Consider the following 18,738-nt stretch of genomic DNA (forward strand, 5'->3'; position numbering starts at 1 on the left):
ATTAAACTGAAATGAAAATGGAGCTTGAGACAGGCTGTACTGGTAGTACATCACCCCCCACCCCCTTACCAACCCTAAATTATATTAGTACGTGAATTAGCTGTTAAGAACTGTGTCTGAGAGACCTGGTGAGATAGAAAGATTAGAGTCATTCTTTCTAGTTTCTGTAAAGCATAAATATGAGATATATCTGTAATGGCAATGAAATAAATATTTTAAAGCATCTACTCCCATTTTTACACATGATTTATAATACTATTTTATGACTCTGTATGAATGTGGATAAAGTGCATAGTTCATTCTAGTGCAATATATCGAAATAACAATAATATTCTTATATGTATGATGTGTGGGTTAAAATGGGGCCAAGCAACTGGCAAAGCTCTCCAGGCCATGTGCCCTAAAAAAAAAATAAAAATAAAAAATAAATAAAAAAAATCCTTCCTGGAACTAATGATGTGTATTGTGTCAAGTTTGTGGCAGGAGAATAAAAGTTAAGAGAAAAGAGAAAAATACATAGGATAACTGTGCGTTTATGAGTGCAGTGGTCCTGTCATGCCCAGAAGACATGGTTTACTCTGCAATTCTTTACTTTTGGCTCTTAGGGCTTTCTGATCCCTTTTCCTTGATGTTGTTCATCTAGTTGCTAAGTTAAGAAGCTCCTGGACACATGGGGTCAGACCTAGGAGATTGAAGCCAGAAGCTATTCATGGATTAACTCTTCTCCATGGATGGTTGCCCAACCATAGGTACCATTAGGTTATAATGATGTAACTAGCCTGAAAAAGAGTCAAACTCATTCCAAGACAGAGTTCTACACCAAAAGTCTGACAGGCTTCTAGAGAAGCATAGTGTGGTAGACATTTCTAAAAAATGTTTACATCTTTTCAAGGTCTCTTTGCTGTTGTCTGGCCATAACACCCTTCTGATGATTCTGCAGTAAAGCTCTGGCATTGGGAACTGTGTTAGCAACTCTTCTTATTGTTCAAGCAAATTTCTGCTGAGAAGCAACTTTAAAGACTGGTGTGTCTCATGGGTTAGTCTATCAGGGAGGAGAAAGCAAGATTTTGGGAATGGTTTCCATCTGTGACTGCAAAGAGTGAGGGTGCTTACTTGCATCTGGACATCAGGAAGCAGAAAGTGGTTAGGAAACAGGTTCTGGCTATAAATCTCAAGGCCTGTCTCTCACAGACTCAGAGTCTTTTGGTGTTCAAGCTCAGTGCTACAGAGTTTTTAAATTTTAAAGGCAAAACCCACAAAGACCATAATTTACGTCAAAGTTAGAGTAACCTTGAAACGTTTGTTTCTAAGCATAGTAATTATTTCAGATATAACACGAGGATCATTTTGGACTCATATCTTTTAAAATTACTTTAGGTCACTTTAATTATTTTGGTTAATATATCTGGGCCATGGTCAAGGTCATGGAAATCTCAAATATATTGCCAAGGCAGATGTAACCATTTAGGGGGTGGGGAGAGGTCCACCATCTTTCCACCCCACAACCCCACGTGGTGTCCTAGGTTTCAAATTTAATAACTCATCAACTCTTGTTTTTGCTGTCCATTTCCATCTGGATGTGGGCCCCCAACTGGGGCATAGTTGACCTACAGGGAGCAATGGCCTTAAAGAAAAAAAAAATGAGAGAAATCTCTCTCCCACAGGAGCCATCAATTGTCAGGGGCTTTTTTTTTTAGGGGGGGGTGTATGTGGAATTTCCTGAGCCCTTCCTTCTTCCCTCAGTGCTTGAGTATTAACTGTCTTTATCCTGTGTCCTGTGCAGATCTTATATAGCCAACCGTAGCTGCTGTGAGTTGATGAGTACAGTCATCCTGCCATGCCCAGAAGACACCAGGTAACCAGGTAGCCAGCCTGACCAAGAATCTAATCATTCCACAACACAGTTCTACACGGAAGGTTTTACAGTCTTGTTCAGAAGCATGATGTGGTAGGTAGGTCCTATTCCCAAAGGATGAGTTATCTTTTCTTTTTCATATGAGCAGAATTGTTGTGATTTTACCCTTGAAGATTTTTTAAATGACTATGTAATACATTTCCATAACCTATGCTATATGGCAAACTAGCCATCCCACTAAAGGATTAAGAAGAAAATCATTGTTAACCAAATTTTGTATCATCTGAGAGGTTTCTTTTCTGTTGTCAGGTCACAACACCCTTCTGTTGATTCTATAGTAAAGCACTGGCATTGGGAACTGTGTTAGTAACTCTTCCACAAACTTGGATCCACTGCTGAAATCTTCCACAAGCTTCTAAGTCAGCTCTGGGAACCAAGTATAGAAGTCTTGGGGTAGGGGACATTTTACATATAACACAGGACAGTAATTTTCTACTCTGCACAATTTGATTGGTGGAGCTTGTCAAAAAGTGAGCCAGGAAAAAAAAAGTCAACTGTTGATTCCATTTATTTCCAAGTTCTGGCAAAGGACTCTCAGATAGATGTCAGTGGAGACACATAGAAAGAAAATTGTCACTTTGTAGACTGAAGGGAAGAAGCAAGGACTGTAAAAGTGACATCAGTGTGTCGCTTTTAGAGCAGAAAAAGATCAGTGCTAAAAAGCTCACTTTCTAATGAACCGTTGTTCCAAGTAAAGACTAGGAACTTTCTTGGGAAACCTTGGGAACCAAGTCCCATATGTGTATGTCCACATGTTCTCACACAATCATACATAAGCAACCACAGGAGCATAAGAAGGAATGTAAGGTTTTTGTAGTTATGAAATCGTTAATTTTGACATGGGTGCTATGTTTATATTTTGTCATTTATAGAAGAGGCTGGAGAACAGCCATTATAATATTTTTCTGCATTGCCTTCTTAGATGTCTCAGAGAGCCTGTCCAGGGCACTAACCTATCATTCTTAAGCAATGTTCACTTCCGTGGTGCTCTAAGACCTAACTCAGTTGTGACAAAGATAATGGTCCATAGGTAATTCCTGCTCTGTTGTTCTTCATTTTCCTTTCTTGAGAATTACACAGACTTGAGATTACAATCAGCTGAAGGAGACTTAAAGAACTTGCAGGGCATCCCCACTGCCCCACACAAGGGACAATGCTCTCCAGCAGGGAAGTGATTGTTTCTAGGTCCCATGGCCACTTAGATGCAGAGATCTGGACATCAGTCACAGTTTACTCCTCTCTGACCCCTTTCCCTTTGCCTTCCTGTCTACTCTGGAAGAGAAAGGGGGTGCATGTTCAAGGAATGGAAACCCACGCTCATGTTTGAATATTAAAATTTCATATTATAATTTTGGTCTAAACCTAAACAATTTAAAAGTGCATCTGTTGCAAAAAAAATATTAAAGAATGCATTTCTGGTTTCAATGAGCATGCTTCTGAATAATTTGTGCCCACAGATTTATTTGTGGAAGCAGGGCTGGTATAGACAGAAAGCAAGCCAGTTTTTATAGAACCCACATCCTTAGCCTGTCTTCTCTTCCACCTGCTATTGATCTTCATGCATCTACCCTGACTACCCCAAATTCTCTGTACCTTTTAGAGCTAAGATATAAGGAATCATCATAATCTTATCATTCAACAAACAGCCAAGGCAGTGTAGAGTCTCCGTATTTGCTCCTTTACCCACTGAGTATATTTCTGAGCTACAGAGCTAGGAAAACTGCACAAAGTCCAAATACATATGTGCCATTGCAAACTTCTAGATGAAGGAAAGTAGTCTACAAGAACTTGGGACCACAGATTCTTCTCAATGGTTCTCAGTATTCAAATGCTCACAGTCAACACTTGAGCATAGTTTCTTTTCTTTTTTCTTTTTTTAATTGGGTACTTTATTTACATTTCAGTTGTTTTCCCCTTTCCAGGTCTCCCCTTTGGAAACCCTTTGTTCTATTCTCCCTCCCCCTGCCTCCATGAAGGTGTGCCTCCACCCACCCACTCCTGTCCTCCCACCCTGGCGTTCCCCTACACTGGGGCATTGAACACCCTCAGGCCCAAGGGCCACTCCTCCCACTGATGTCCAACAAGTCCATCCTCTGCCACATACACGTACACAACAGGAGCCATGGGTTCCTCCATGTGTATTCTTTGGCTGGTGGTCCAGTCCCAGGGAGCTCGGGGTCGGGGGAGGGTCTGGCCGGTTTCTTAAACTGTTTCTCAAGTAAGCAGGACAATTCTACCTGTATTTTATTTTCTATTAAAAATAGTAACTATGTGTTTTTTTTTTTTTTTCCCCTTAGGAACATAAGAGATGGACCTCATCACAAAATGTAATACAAAAGTCTTGTATAGGGATGGGAGAATAACTCAAAGGTAAAATGTATGAAGACCCCAGGTTCAATCACCAACATTATTAAAATATCTAAATTCCTGCACTACAACATACAATAGTATTCATGATTTTGTTATGTCATCCATTATTTTTTTTGTAAACATCTGCCATCATTAGACTGTCTGCCTGCTTTGACATTTTGTAGAGTGGAGGCATCTAGTACGCACCATTTGAATTTTGGCTTCCCTTTGCTCACCAGCAGCCTACCCACAGAGCTCTGTTCATAATAGTAAAGGGAGCTACAGAAACACAGTGAGTTACATAAACACAGCCAGAGGCTTCTTATCCTACCTCTACTACCACTGAGTCACTTCCTTAACTATTCTAGAAAAAACAGGATGTGCCAAAGCTTGGAAAAGAGGAAATAACCGTGCCAGAAAGCAGAACAAAGGCTGTATGCCTGAATGGGAGCCTAAAGAGGACTTAGGATTGGAGGAAGACTGAACAGCTCACTGATTGTGGAAGCTCAGAGAGGAAGACCCAGTCCTCTACACCATAAATACACCAGAGGCTCCCAGCCAGAAATGGCCCTGAAGATCAAGCATGCCTTCATCAAGGAACCACTTTGTCACTCTCTGTCTACACTTCTGCCATTGTTGACCTGTGTGGCACATGGCTGGGGTGGCATGTCCAGGAGTTTGGTCCAGGGGCCTCCAGTTGGTTTTATTTTCCCAATATAAGCAAATCAGTAACTGTCTCAGGCTGAGCCTTTGAAATCTGTAAAGATGGATTAGAAAATGCACATGACCCTTCTCAGATTTTAGTAAAAGAATTTATAGCCCCCTGAGATCTCCCAGAGAGAAGTAACACTGGGATGAATGAAAAGTTACTATTCAGGTTGAGGGGTCGTAAGCACAGTTCAGGGGCATCACCTAACTTTATTAAGCATTTTCTCCTGGCTCTATTGTAATCTTATCCCTCATGTTTTTCCTCCAGTGTCCTGTCAAATTACCATTCAGATCAAGTGACTAATTCAGTCTGAAAAGGGAATGGAAAAATCTCCATATCAAGGATATATTTTTCTTGATGGATGAGGCTTGTGGGGAGAGTTAGGCAGGAAAATCTGGCTTTCAACCTAATTACAGCATATCTGATTTATTTCCCACCTTAATTTTGTTTATTTTGTTTTTATTCAAAATATAACAGAATTCCTTGAGTTGGGAGATTAATGACTTTTTTTTTCTCTTTTAGGAACAGATCACGTGTGGGCCGAGGTTATAAACAGGAGGTTAGATTCTGACTCGCTGTTTTCCCTGTTCATAACAGGGGTCTCCTGGGATTAACTGAGTTACTCTTTTTTTCCAGTTAGAGACAATTAATGTCTAATTATTCACTGGCTGATATGCTAGAGGTTTTTATTTTTAGGAAAATACAGTGGTTTCCTTTTGCACTGTGTTCCTGGAAAACTGCCCATCAATAAAGTAGAATTGTCAACATCCCCAAGCAGTTGTGTGATTGATTGCAGTTTTGATTGCTTTTGTGATTTATTTGTTCAACAAATATGCATTGATTGTCTGCTAACACAATATAATGTATTAGAACATCCAGTTTTTTAGGTGCAGCTAGTCTCTGAGTCTTAGAATAAGAGGAGTATAGAGTCAGGGTGAAATTCAGTCCTCTGCTTGATTTGTTCCTGGAGATAGATCATTTTTGTTTGCTTACTTATTCACTCACTAATTCAACATTAATGCAGTTGCTGATCACACTGGGGTTTTCCACGAAGGTAATAAATAGTTCACTTGTCACCCTTCATTAAGAAGACTGAGACACAGAGATCATCAGTCACATTCCTGGGAGCAGAGACACAGAAGTGAGTTTTCTTCTATCCACCGCACATTGTAGGGACCACACACAGGCTCCATATTGGCAACAGCTCATTATAAACACGCCAGAGTGCTACCACCTACATGTGACCATGGACAAGGTACGGATGAGATACTTGTTGTTTAAGGAGAGAATGTAGGACATGGGTGTCCTAGGAAGATTGTCTCCATACAATGCTACCATGGCTGAGGACCTCTGCAGAGGGCATTTTCCATTAAAGAAACAGGGATCACTTCCATTATTTAGAGAAATGTGTGTGTCAGGACAGTCTGGGTTAGGAGTGTGATATGGCTTCTCAAAAGACATGCCTTTACCTCCAGGATTTAGTGACACAAGACACACTCTTGGAAGTTTATATGTCAGAGTGATTTTTTTTGTATTACACAGAGGAGTTTGCACCCCTGTCCCTTGCCACATCATACCCACCTTATAACAAGGGCTAGAACTTTTGCGATTATTTTGCAAGTGGAGCATTCTAGAGTCAGGTCACACTGAGGCTAAGCCTAGGTACCAGATCTTCCTTCCAACCTGCCCAGAATGAGGCCTGCTAATGTCCCTTATATCTCTGGGTTACATACCAAGGTTTCCATCTATACCAATTGAAATATCTCCACATCAGAGAGGTGATCCTGGAAGAAGTTGCCAGCCTTGTCACTACCCTGCACAGCAATGTAGTGTCTCACTTTCTTAATCTGCATTCATTCCTGGGACCCTCCCTGTCATATATATATTGTGTGTGTGTGTCTGTGTGTGTGTCTGTGTCTATGTTTGTGTGTATTGCCACCAGTCCTCTGTAATGGCATGTGTCTCTCTCAGTTTGAAGAGAACTGTGTATCTTTTCTGTGCATGAAGGTTGCATGAACTCTCCTGGAAGATACACAGAAATGCCCATTTTCTTTAGATTGGATACCAGATTGCATCAGACATGTGTCCCTCCAGTTCTAGCTCCTGAACCAATGAGTGTGTGGGGTTATTAGAAGGAGCATCGGTGAGCTATTCTTCTAGGCACATTGGTGACTCAGTAAGGACTGTGTCATTGAAGAGCTCCAAGTTGATATGGGTGACAACTCACAAGAGCTGTAATCTCTCCTTTAGTCCCAGCACCATCAACCTCTAATTGTTTCTAACTCCAGCACTGTCCATGCAGTGGGAACAGGAGAATAATAGCTGGAGTCTCTGGTGTGGGGCTGATGACTGTCTTCTATGGTACAACAGAGTACTACTAAGGCTGATGAAATGGTCTTTTGATAATGTCTTGCCTCTGATTACACCAGCTCTGATTTCAAGCCAGCAGTGGTCATGACATGCCTAGAGGATAGAACCTTGCCAACAATTTCAAAGATGGGGATGCATCTCAGCATCTTTCTGAACCTGCAGTTCTCAACCCATGGGGTGAACAATGGAAAATACATATTTTGGATGATCTTAGGAACTGAGACACCACTCAGTAGCAAAATTCCAGTTATGAATTACAAACAAAAATACAATTATGTTTGGAGGTTCCTCAGACCAAAGAGTTCAACATGGTTTTTCCAGAAACCATGTTCACACATCAGGGTTTTTCCCCTTCTGACTATTTTCCTTTATTCTGTGACTTGGTCCATTTCTTTTAATTTCTTGTAATTGGCAGTGCTCTGCTATGTAGGTAATGAAATAGTGCATTTTATTACCAATCCAAGATTTCACTTCAAAAAATACACTGAGTGAAAGGGCTTAGAGTTGAGCAGCTGAGTGCACATCATGTCTTGGCACAAGCCCTTGACCCTAAGTTCCAGGGAAAGAGATAAGACTGTTTCCAACCATCACAGTAGCTTAGCACACCCAGTGACTTTCTGGTCCCATCTCCTGGGGCATTTGTTAGGATGAAAATGACAGAGTGTGACTTCTTGAGTTGTTATGACCTTGGGTAACTTGGGTAACATATATGTAAAGACAGACTTGGTTAAGGGTTAAATCCTCACCAGAGCTTACTGGCCTCTTCTCACCCAGGGTAACTTGGCTCTAGGAAGCAGTAATGGCGCTTTTTCTAGTCATCAAACACTGTGGAGAGCAAGCTTCTCCTCAGCCCTAGTTCAGAAATAGAGCTCTTCTCTGACACACCCAGTCAATTGTTTTCCAAGATTTGGAACAGAATTAATTTGCTTGAAGAAGCACCCGTTCTATGCTAAGTATTATGAATGATACAATTTAATTGTTCTTTCTTTCAGGGGATGGGTTGTACCTTTGTCCTTTGCTGGCTCCTGAAAATGACCCCCTTTTCTTCCAATTTTGCCTCTACTAAGCTCTGATCAGTTGCCTGGTGATCTGTCCCAAGTCACTTCCTGGTAGGATTGTTGCCAGGATCTCTCCAACCATATGGGGAAGGGTCTCAGACTCCTGCTCACCCTGGGACAGAGGAAATGAATATCACTAGGCCTACCTCCTTAGCACAATGAGAAATCTTTGCAAGACATAAAAGAAGTTCATGAGAATTTAGCTCATGTGGTGTCCCAGGAAACTGGATATGTTCTCTCCCACGTGTTACTTAATGTCACCCTTATTAGAGCACCATAAAGTAGATAAGCTTGTCCTTATTATACAGAAGAAAAGTGAAGAGCCACAGGTTTGTCCCACTTTCAAGTCATGGATGCTCATCACATACCACACCCGTGCTCTCTGGGGACACCATGGCAAACCTGCATTACGGTAAGGCTGTCCCATCAGTCTGTGTTCTAGCCTCACACTAAGCCCTGCTTTCTCTGTGAACCTTTTCTGTGCTTATGGTTTGGCCTGGTGAACAATAGCCCAAAGCTGCCTCTCTCTGTTTCTTCTGAGTTTTACATCTTCACAGTAGCACTAGGTACAGTGGCACACGACTATAATCTCAGTGATTTGGATGCTGAGGCAGCAGGATTAGGCAGGTAAGGCATTCGAAGCTAGCTGGGGATATGTTGTGAGATCCTATCTCAAGACACAAACATCACAAGGCAAATTAAAGACTGGATGAGTTAATGATTGAGAGACGTGACTGGGGTTGATGTATTGGGATCAAAAACAGCTCTGCTGTTTGTTAACTCTGCATTTTGGGAGATGTGTTTAGTGTTTACTCATCTCTAGACTGGGAATAATGATATTAGGTGAAATGGGCGCTATCTTCTAGAATTCCTGTTTTCTCCTTCCCATCTACGGCTATGTGAGGAATCAACAATACCTAAGAGCCTTTTGTGACCTATTATGAAGTTTTCAAGGTGTTTAAGATGGAGGCTTGATTACACAATTAATCAAGTGCATAGCCCAGTAAAGATCAAGAGGCAAAACCCAAACACCACTCTGGAAGCCATATCCTCCATTAGGAGGGGTTGCTGAGCTCTGAGTGGAGGGGCTCAGGTCACCAGGAGGTGTAGATGCACATATGTTGGAGACACACAAAATTCAGCCCCAGGTCGCTGTGGGTTCTCAGTACTCAGAGCATCCTATAGTTTGCCATCACGCAGCAGCTCCATGGTGACCCCGGGCACATCACTGTGACAGCGCAGAACAACATCATAACCAGCCGGCACTATTCCTGTCCACAGAGCCTGGAGCTTTGGTGGTGGGGGTGGCCCTGGGGGTGTGTGAGGGATAGAACTCAGTTTGGGACATTTCTTGTGAGGCCCTATGGTGAGTTTACTCTGGCTCCTTTTGCACTGCACACTAGGAGGCAGGCAGCTCTCCCTGTTGCCTTGCTCCTTGGGTATCCATTTAATGATGCTTGTATCTCCCCTAAGTGTGCCACTCCCCAGCATCATGAGGGCTATGAATCTCCCAGGCTTTGACCCGTTCCAGGGCTTCCCGGGCTCCCCAGAGAGGTGAAGGGACCTTTTAGGAAGCTGCTTCTGGCAGAAGCACAGCTCAAAGGTCGGAGGTCAAAATGGTTGCTATCACTTAGAATTTCTGTTTTCTTCTTCACATCTCAAGCTATGTCAGGAGTCAACAACTCTAAAGAGCCTTATGTCACCTATTATGGTTTTCAGGTGTTCAAAATGAAAGTCAATGCACAGGCTCTGAGAGCTCATTAAAATTCCTGCTCTGCATCTTAGGCTATGAGTAAATCTTACTCTGAAGCCCACCTGCACTTAACTAAACTCTATGTATTCATTCATTATTAGATGTGTATATGTGAGTGTGGGTGAGTGCAAGGTTATGTCTATGCAAATCAGAGGTTGACTTTTCAGCTTCTCATCTCATCCTACCAGTTGAGGCGTGATATTCCTTCCCGTCACTCTGTCCTCCAAGTTAGGTGGTGTTCTAGCCTCCTTTCTTCCTTCCATCTCACTAAGGAACAGTGGGATTGCAGATGCATGCCACTTATGAATTGCATTCTTCTTTTCTTTCTCTCTCTCTCTCTCTCTCTCTCTCTCTCTCTCTCTCTCTCTCTCTCTCTCTTATTGTGGAGTCTAGATATCAGCTGAGGTTGGGATGAGCTTTCTCACTACTTGTTTGCCTGTCCTAGACTGTATATTCTTTAAGAACTGGGACCACGTATTGTTCGTTTTTGAGATCACCACTAACCAAATTGACCTCTCAATTATTCTGAACTTCCAATTAGAATTTGTTGGTTAAAAAAAAATAAATAAATGAAATGATTCTTTACATTTAAAGCATGAGTCAGTATTTTAACATCCAAGTAAGATGTGAAAAAGGGAAGCGCCCTCTGAACAAAGGCACTGAAGGAGCAGTAGTTGTAGGGAGACATGGAGTATTTCTGAGTTTATTGTGGGGACCACGAGCATTGCGGGGATTGGTAGAGTACACAGCAAAAAGGCAGGGTGGTTTTGAGCTGAGGGCCCTGGTTTGGCCTCAGGGTTCAACTCTTCAGACCTCAGTCTCCGGCTCCACTGAGGCCCAAAGGGAACAAACTTTTGGTTCAGCTCTGAAGATATTTTGCTGTTTTGATTTTTTTCCAGTTGAGTTACTTCAGACAATGAATCGATTTAGACACACTCGGGTGCCATCTATCAGACTACATTTGTAAAATATAAAAACGCAGCCAGAACACTTAATGTAGAATTTTCTAACTTACTGCTAGGGTAGGGACAGACCATTCCAAGCTAAGATAGGCTGGGCTAGAGCTTCAAGCTGCATGTCCACACCTGCTGGAAAGAAAAGAAATGCCTGGAACCTATGGGACAGCCAGACAGAGGTTGGAAAGAGAAGATCTTGAGAGATATGGGAAAAGACCAGGCTTTTACCATTATGTCCTTAGGATCTAGTCCTGAGCCTCTCCTCTTTACAGACACAGGATCCCAGGCCTGGAATAATGTCCTCCCCCATCTGCAGATGCCTTACATCCACAAATGAAAGGGATGCTTGAAACAAAATTTTCCTTGATCTTTATTAAGTCCAGAGAAAATGAAGTCATCTTACATCTTACAAAGAATGGGTATTATGCCTGTCTTCAACCCTTTCCAAGGACACTTTCCTGTGTCTGCAGCCAGTTTAGCTACCTAGACAAAGAAGTGGATTCACTAACTCAGCAAATCGCCGCAGGGCCTTTTCCACACCTGCCTTGGTGAAGCAATTAGCCAATGTAGAGCTCTGGAAATATGAAGAACCAAGACCCCAAACACAGCTCAGGAGAGGCTAATCTACCATAAGCTCCACAGGATCGCTGATCCCTGATTCAAACGTGAAGGGCGACTGGGCACTATAGCTGCAGCTGTAGTTGCCTACATGTTGGGGTCCAACGGCGGGCAGCTTCAGATAAGCCGAGATGCTTCTTGTTGAGGTTATCCAGAAGGGTATTTTAAAGCCATCACGTATCAGACGCATGCTGACCTTGGGCACGTGGCCATGGCATCGAAAGCCAGCCTCATGGCCCCGACGCACCTTGCCTTTCCATAGAGCTTCCAGCCTTGGTTTGGGTGGTGGCCCTGTGAGGGATGATGGTAATGAGGTTGTAGCATCTCCTGCCAGAGGGGTCTCTATGCTGGATCTGCTTTAGATACTTCTTTTATGCCATCACTCTGAGTTACACAGCTCCCTCTCCTTCTTTGTGTCATAAGTGCTGGTGGGGTACCATCTGTATCTCCCCTAGGTATTTAACACCCAAAGTGACAAGGGTTAAGGGATCTTGATTTGTCCCATGGGGTGTTTCATCGGGTACTCAAAGGTTTGAAGCTGTGAAGAGTCCTTTCAGAAAAGTACTTCTGGCAGAAGCACAGTTCAGAAGTCTGAGGTCAGAACCTAAGGTGGGCGGAAACCTTTGCATGATCTCTTTCTGGATCCAATAACTTCTGATGAATTTATGATTCATGATAATCAATGACTTCTGATCCAATAACCCCAGGATCTCAATAGTTCTGTAAAATTATATATTAACTCAAAGGTGAGTCAATGGTATGAGTGGCTGTGAGATACATGCATCACCGGGAAACTGAGGCCTGGGAATGTTCGTGTGAACATACACAAGAACCCCTTGGATCCTAATACATCATTGGACCAACTGCCTTCCAGCTCAGAGAATGGGAAACAAACCAGATTTCCAGGCTTCACACCTGGGGAGAGGCCTCTTCAAGGTTCTCAAAGCTCAACACTTCATTAAGGTATAACCTGGAAAGATTGGCTCCTCACAGGTTACAGCTCAGGAACACTGCTCCCTAAGTGTGTAACCCTCTGCTCCTCCCACCCTCATCGCCACTTTCAGCTCACCATTCACCTGCAGCTCCAAGGGCTCACTGGACGCAGATCTCGAGAAGGGCGGTGCCTGTTCCATGTAGATACAACTATAGTTGCCAGAATCTATTGTTGAGATATTGTGCAGCTCAAAGACAGCTTCGGTCCCAGATGAATTCAGCGTTTGCACCACAACTAAATCCGGTTTGCCCTGGCGTTGCAGGCCAAAGCGCAGGTCGGTCTTGGGTGCAGTACATCGAAGCTTTACCGTTGAACCAGGCTCAAGGTTCCGACTCGATGGCTCTGCAGTAAGTACTGGGGCTGGTAGTGTCCCTGTGAAGGATCAAACACATTGGCTCAGCTTGAAGATATGGCAGGAGTCCTGTACATGACCCAGCTTGTGCTCCAGCTAAACACTTTGCTTAAAGTGGCCTCCCTATTCCCTCTCTTGCCTGCTTCTGAAAGGTACCAAAAGACAGCATTGCTTAATTCTGTGCCATCCCTTCCACATCCCAGCCCTGCCAGTCTGTTGGCACAAGGGAACATCTGGATTTCTAATCTACAAGCCTGGCAACTACAGCTGCAGCTACCTAACCCATGCCGAAGGCGAGCCCTCTGAGCCCAGTGCTATTGTGACCATCAAGATGCATGGTGAGTGTTAAACCCCAATACTGAAAAGCTTGGTGTAAAACCTGACACACAGTGTCCAAAGATAAGCCATTTGCTTCTGAGCTGTCACTGAAGGTCAGAGGTTTGGGGGCTGGACACAGGGAAGTTCTCAGTGGGACCCTACAAAGCAGAGTGTCCTGGACTCTTCCCTCTCTTTCAGCCACACAGGCTCCACCCATTCTGTGTTTAATGGGAAATTACCTAATGATCTATCCCCAGAAGATATATGAGACCCTTGCCTGCAAAGCTCCTCAGAACGCAGCTGAATTCCAACTCAGGCAAGGGGGGAAGGTGCTGAAAATTCATGGGTTCAGCCCCACCAAAAGATGCTACCCTGTACTATATGAACTTGAAGACACTGGATAACCTAGGTCCTTTTACCTGCTGCTACCGTATGCACAAATACATGCACATTTGGTCGGAGGACAGCAAGCCCATAGAGCTAATGTGGAGTGATGGTGAGCCTCCTAACAGGGTGAGCTGTTGTTGAAAGGCAAAGATGGTGGTCTCAAGTGAACAGAATGGGGATCCCAAAACAGAAACTCCAGATATGAACATATATTAGCTCAGTTTCCCAAGCTTTAAGTAGGACAATTAATACAGCAACCTTGAACCCTGGAAAGAATTGGGTCTGACGCTGGTCTGTGCAGTTGATTTGCCCAGGGTTCCTGCAGGGACTGAGGCTCTGCTCATAGTTCCAGTTCACTGCCAGAATCTGGAAGGCAAAGGAACCAGGATCTGCTTGTCATTAGAAAAATGGGCTTCCCCATAACTGATAGGCCATGGTTTCTAGGCTTTATTGGTGAACTTACCAAGCATTAGAGTATTTCCTGGGTCCAGTCTGAAACCTGTAAAAACACTGTGTGAGTCTCCATTCATACCTCACCTGCTCCAGAAGTTCTAGATCTAAGGACATCTCACCCCAGAATACCAGTACAGTAGCCAGCAGAGACATGGCGGGTCCTCAGTCCAGCAGGTGTGTCTGTAGGGAGCACCTGCAGAGGCAAATTAATTTAGGGCACTGACCTTGTACTTTGTTTGCCCTTCCTGGAAGGTAGGGGCAGAGAGACAACTGCTTGGCGTGGGGACAGTGAGGATTCAGCAATAATGCTAATCAATAATAATGTGTAATTATCAAGCCAAACTGATAATAACAGTAAAATCCTCTTATCCTGTCCTAAGAGGCATGTGTGAGCATGCACCAGAACTGAGATGTAGCCCTCCGTGTGTATATTCAGTCACTGACCCATGGGGCCACTCTCACCCAAAGAATGAATCCTCCTTTATTACAGTAGAAGGTTCCAGAGAAGCTGGCTGTTCTTGCTGCTCTGTAGACTTCACGAGGAGGCAGGGTGGAGTAAGCACTGGGAAGGGACTCCTGTAAGGCCTAGTACTTTTCAGTGGACCCTTAGGCTTCTCCAGCAAAGCAAAGGAACAGACAGTGTGTCTCCTAGCTGACCATGGCTTCTTCTCTCCATATGTCCTCAACCGAGAGGACAATGACAAGAAGGCTGGCATTGCTACTCTAAGACACTTCAGCCTGCATGGGCACCTGATGCAGGCTTAATTCTGCACTCCCTGCTCCTTCCAAAAATCCCTTGTTAAATCAGTATTGTTCTTCCAAGTGATGATATCTAAGGGACAGCTGAAACTCAGCATTGGCTTGACTCACACCCATCACAGTGGGGTTTTCTAAGCTGGGCTTATTATCCTTGGCGTTTGAACCTGGTGCCTCAAATTATGATTGAAGCCTCTGCAGTTTTATAGGTTTTTCTTTTTTTTTCTGATTTTTTTTTTTGTTATTTTAAAGCTATTCATTTCTTCCTCTCTGGTTTCTAATATCTCTCCTCATATTCTCTTGTCCCTTTTCTAGAATTATCAAGTTGGAAACACCCCATACTTTTATTAATATATGTCCTTATCTTATAAGTACCACACAACGCATCCTAAAACACAAATAGAGGAACAATCAAAATTGAAGTGAAAAAAAAATGAACTTTTTTCTGCATAGTGTCAATTTCTCTCTCTATTTTATTTAGAGAATCTGCTATGTAAAGGTAACAGACTTAAAATCTGATAAAAATACATTAATATGAATTTTCTATCACAGCAATGAATTTTCTATCAGTTTTACCTTTAGAGTCTCGGGGGTTTTTTTTGCCATTATTACATGAGAAAAGAGTTGGAAATTTTTAATGAAATTAATTTACTTTCTCTGTTTTTGGGGGGGAGTAGCAAAAATATATTGATATTTTCAGAAGAGATGTCAGTAAAGTTGCAAAAGTAACTGAGTAATGGTTGGGCTTTTGTTAAGTGTTCAAGCAAAACCAGGAAATCACAACTAGAAGGAAAAGAGAATCAGAAATCTTATTCCTACACTATCATTCTAAGAGAAATTCTACCTGTTCTTTCCTTTGGGATAAGTTCACTTGGCTCAAGTTAGGACAGATTGATGCCTCTTCCCTATCCCTTCCCAAAAATTCTAAGAAAGAGCTACTTAGTGAACCAAGGGACCATGAGAAATCAGATATAGGCACATACAATGGGACCAGTACTAATTGCTGACATTCAAGGAATGAAGATGGTGTATCAAGTTTTCACACCCCTGCGAGCTTAAAACTGCAGAAAGATATTCCTCTGGGTTCTAGAAATCCAATATATGAAATCAAGAGGTTTGGAAGCTCCTGGTTTGTCCTTGCCTGTTTTTAGGACTTTGGGAATATTTGGGAATCTCTGACAATGTTTAGCTTGCATGTATATCACTTTGTTGTTTGAGCCTGTTCTTGGTATCTATTTTCTTCTCTGTGACTAAATTTCTCTCTTCCTAGGACCTCACCAGTACCTGGCTTAGGTTCCACCTACTATTGAAGGTGTCTGTAGAGTCACTAATTCTCTTTCAGGTCACAGTTACAGCTATGAAGATTAGAAGTAGGACATATGGAGAGCAGAGGTCAGCACACAACAGCTGTCTAGGGAGTTGAAGAAGCTGGAGCCGAACCAAAGACAAGAATGGATCTGATGCTAAGGGTCTCTTGGGTCACAGATGATAGAACAAGATTCTCAGATTTCTAGTGTGAACCTTGGATGTCTTTTCTCTGTATATGAGAAACTGGCCACAAAGAATGTTGCCTTGGGTTGGTGCATTGGAGAGAGTAAGACACTTGTCACTAACTAGAATTCTGAAGAGCACTCCAGCTTACTTTAAAAGTATCATATCCCAAACTCAGAAATCAGAGACAGGTGCATCTCTATGGGTTGGAGGCCAGTCATTGAGAGCTTTCAAGTCAGTCATCCAGAACTACATAGTGAGATGTCTCAAAAATAATTCTATTTTTTGTTTGTGTGTTCAAGAAGGGGGACTTTGATAGTTTGATCCACCTCTGAAATTTGATATTTTGATCTATCTGTAACTTGGAATTAACCACCCCAGTGCTGACTCCCCCACTATACCGTCTGTTTATCAAGCAATGTATTTTTCCCATGTTCTCTCTTTTTCCATCCCAAATGATGAACAGATAAACAGTTATTTTCTGAGTCTTGCTTATTTTCCAATAGTTTTCTTAAGTACCACAATATTAATAACTAAAGCAGGGGGAGCTGTGAATGAGCCATTTATTCTTCAAAGCATTTATATGAGGTCACTTACTTTAGCCTGCCAAAGGCCATTTGGAAGAGATGCTATTAACCTGCCCATTATTCAGTAAAATGATGCAGTACTAGATAGAATCAATGTGGTTCTGCCAGATCCCTAAGATTTAGTTCCCACATACCCTGCCTAGCCAGAGGTTCAGTGCTCCACCTTCTAGTAAAAGTCCCTTGGGGTGTGCAGAAGACCTGTAGGTTGACAAGAGAAAGAGTGCTCATTCCAAATATTCAGTTTATTATCTACACCATCAACCCTATGTCAGTAGAAGACACAGTTGTCTATGGTACCTAGGATCTTACTCCCCATTTTTCCTCAAGATCTTCCCCCATGGGAAAATTTCTAGGTCACAGAATATGTAATTATCCTCATTCTCACATCACGACCCTACTTAACTAGGTGTGTTCTAGGTTGAGTCCTGTTGGGGGCTGACTTTTAGCAGAAAGTGGCTATAAGCTTTGCAGCCATCTTGAGCCATATACCCTGACATGAGACTTGGATTACAATAGCCCACAACAGCTGAGCACACTCCAATAATCTTGGTTTAGATACCTTGGGTGTGTGAGATTAAAGGTGTGTGAGATTAAAGGTGTGTGAGATTAAAGGTGTGTAATTTAAGAGTTTGACTTAGAAGTATAGAGATCAGATTTAGAGACAAGACCTAAAGGCATGATTATAGGTGTGACTTAGAAGCGTGGCTTAGAGGTAAGACATATAAAAGGCAGAGACAGAACAGAACTGAGAATCAGACACAGCAGACAGAGGAGACACTTTTGGGAGACACTTCAGAGAGTACAACTTGGAGTTCAACTTGGAGTAGGAATTAAGCATTAGGTAGCAGGTACTTGGGAGAGAACTCGGAAGAACTAGGTAGTAGGCATTAGGCACTTAGCACTTGGAACTTGGAGGCACTAGGGACTAGGAACTAGGGACTTGGAGAGAAGAAGCAAGACTGAAGAATAAACGGGATTGAAACGCACTCTGTCTGGTCTCCATTCTTTGCATTTGTCCTCACTCTCTCTCTCTTGCTGAACCTTGACCCGCGGACTGGAGCGGCAGCTTGGACCTGGATACAGTGGCCGCCCAAACGCGGGGCAGCCCGGGCCTCAACATTTTGCTCGGGCCGCGACAGAGTCCATCTTTGGCACAAGGGGAATGCAATGTTTCCTCATATTCTCTAGTTTTCTATTCCCTGCTTTGTAAGTTGGACCTTCAAACACTTTTCAGAATTTATTTACAACTTAATTGTTTTCCTCTTACTTAAACCACATAACTGTAAATGAAGTAGAATCTTTTTTTTGAGCCACACTTGTCAAAATCAAGCACCTGAGCACTCTTGCAGGCATGTATTTTGGGAGAGCTCATGCTTTTGCCGAGCACCTCTAATCCCTGCTGTTCTTTCTGAGAAATGACTTGGTGATGTCTGTAAAGCAAAGCAAAGAGGGAAGTTCAAGGCTACGAGATAACAGCCACTTCCAACTTCCTTGATGGTGAAGAGCTGGTTCCTTTTGATGTCCTTGACTTCTGCCTCTTGCCTTATCACTCTATCTTTACACGCATGAACTCAAATTCTTGTTACATGTATGTGAGGGAGTTCCAATACCTTGCCTCAATCTTCTGATGCCCTTTTAAAGGTTTCTTAATTTTCATCTTTGTTTCCATTTT

The 18,738-nt window shown here is 42.7% G+C and overlaps 1 protein-coding gene and 1 long non-coding RNA gene across 2 annotated transcripts; one reads left to right on the forward strand and one right to left on the reverse strand.

Annotated features, from left to right (window-relative positions):
• The first annotated feature begins 464 nt into the window (after positions 1-464).
• LOC143433826 (uncharacterized) lies at positions 465-5,742 on the forward strand. The gene is made up of 2 exons (XR_013070305.1): positions 465-1,952; positions 4,213-5,742. It is a non-coding gene; the product is annotated as an uncharacterized LOC143433826 (long non-coding RNA).
• A 5,714-nt stretch (positions 5,743-11,456) lies between these two features.
• Positions 11,457-14,478, reverse strand: LOC117702084 (alpha-1B-glycoprotein-like). Its single transcript, XM_076706369.1, has 4 exons — positions 14,352-14,478; positions 14,243-14,278; positions 12,798-13,094; positions 11,457-12,019 (listed from the first exon to the last, which is right to left on the reverse strand). The coding sequence occupies exons 1-4, from the start codon at positions 14,383-14,385 to the stop codon at positions 11,730-11,732; spliced, it is 657 nt and encodes a 218-aa protein (XP_076562484.1). The 5' UTR covers positions 14,386-14,478; the 3' UTR covers positions 11,457-11,729.
• Between the last annotated feature and the right edge of the window lie 4,260 nt (positions 14,479-18,738).

The sequence above is a fragment of the Arvicanthis niloticus genome, unplaced genomic scaffold (assembly GCF_011762505.2).
Source record: "Arvicanthis niloticus isolate mArvNil1 unplaced genomic scaffold, mArvNil1.pat.X pat_scaffold_427_arrow_ctg1, whole genome shotgun sequence".
NCBI lineage: Eukaryota > Metazoa > Chordata > Mammalia > Rodentia > Muridae > Arvicanthis > Arvicanthis niloticus.

What these genes read in the sequence shown, in the direction of transcription:
- LOC117702084 (XM_076706369.1), bottom strand. Translation starts at nt 14,385, where the DNA reads ATGTCTCTGCTGGCTACTGTACTGGTATTCTGGG. An exon ending in TACTGTACTGGTATTCTGGG is followed by an intron (nt 14,279 to 14,351) that starts GTGAGATGTCCT and finishes GTGTTTTTACAG; the next exon opens with GTTTCAGACTGGACCCAGGA. An exon ending in CTTGGAGCTGCAGGTGAATG is followed by an intron (nt 12,020 to 12,797) that starts GTGAGCTGAAAG and finishes CATCCCTCACAG; the next exon opens with GGCCACCACCCAAACCAAGG.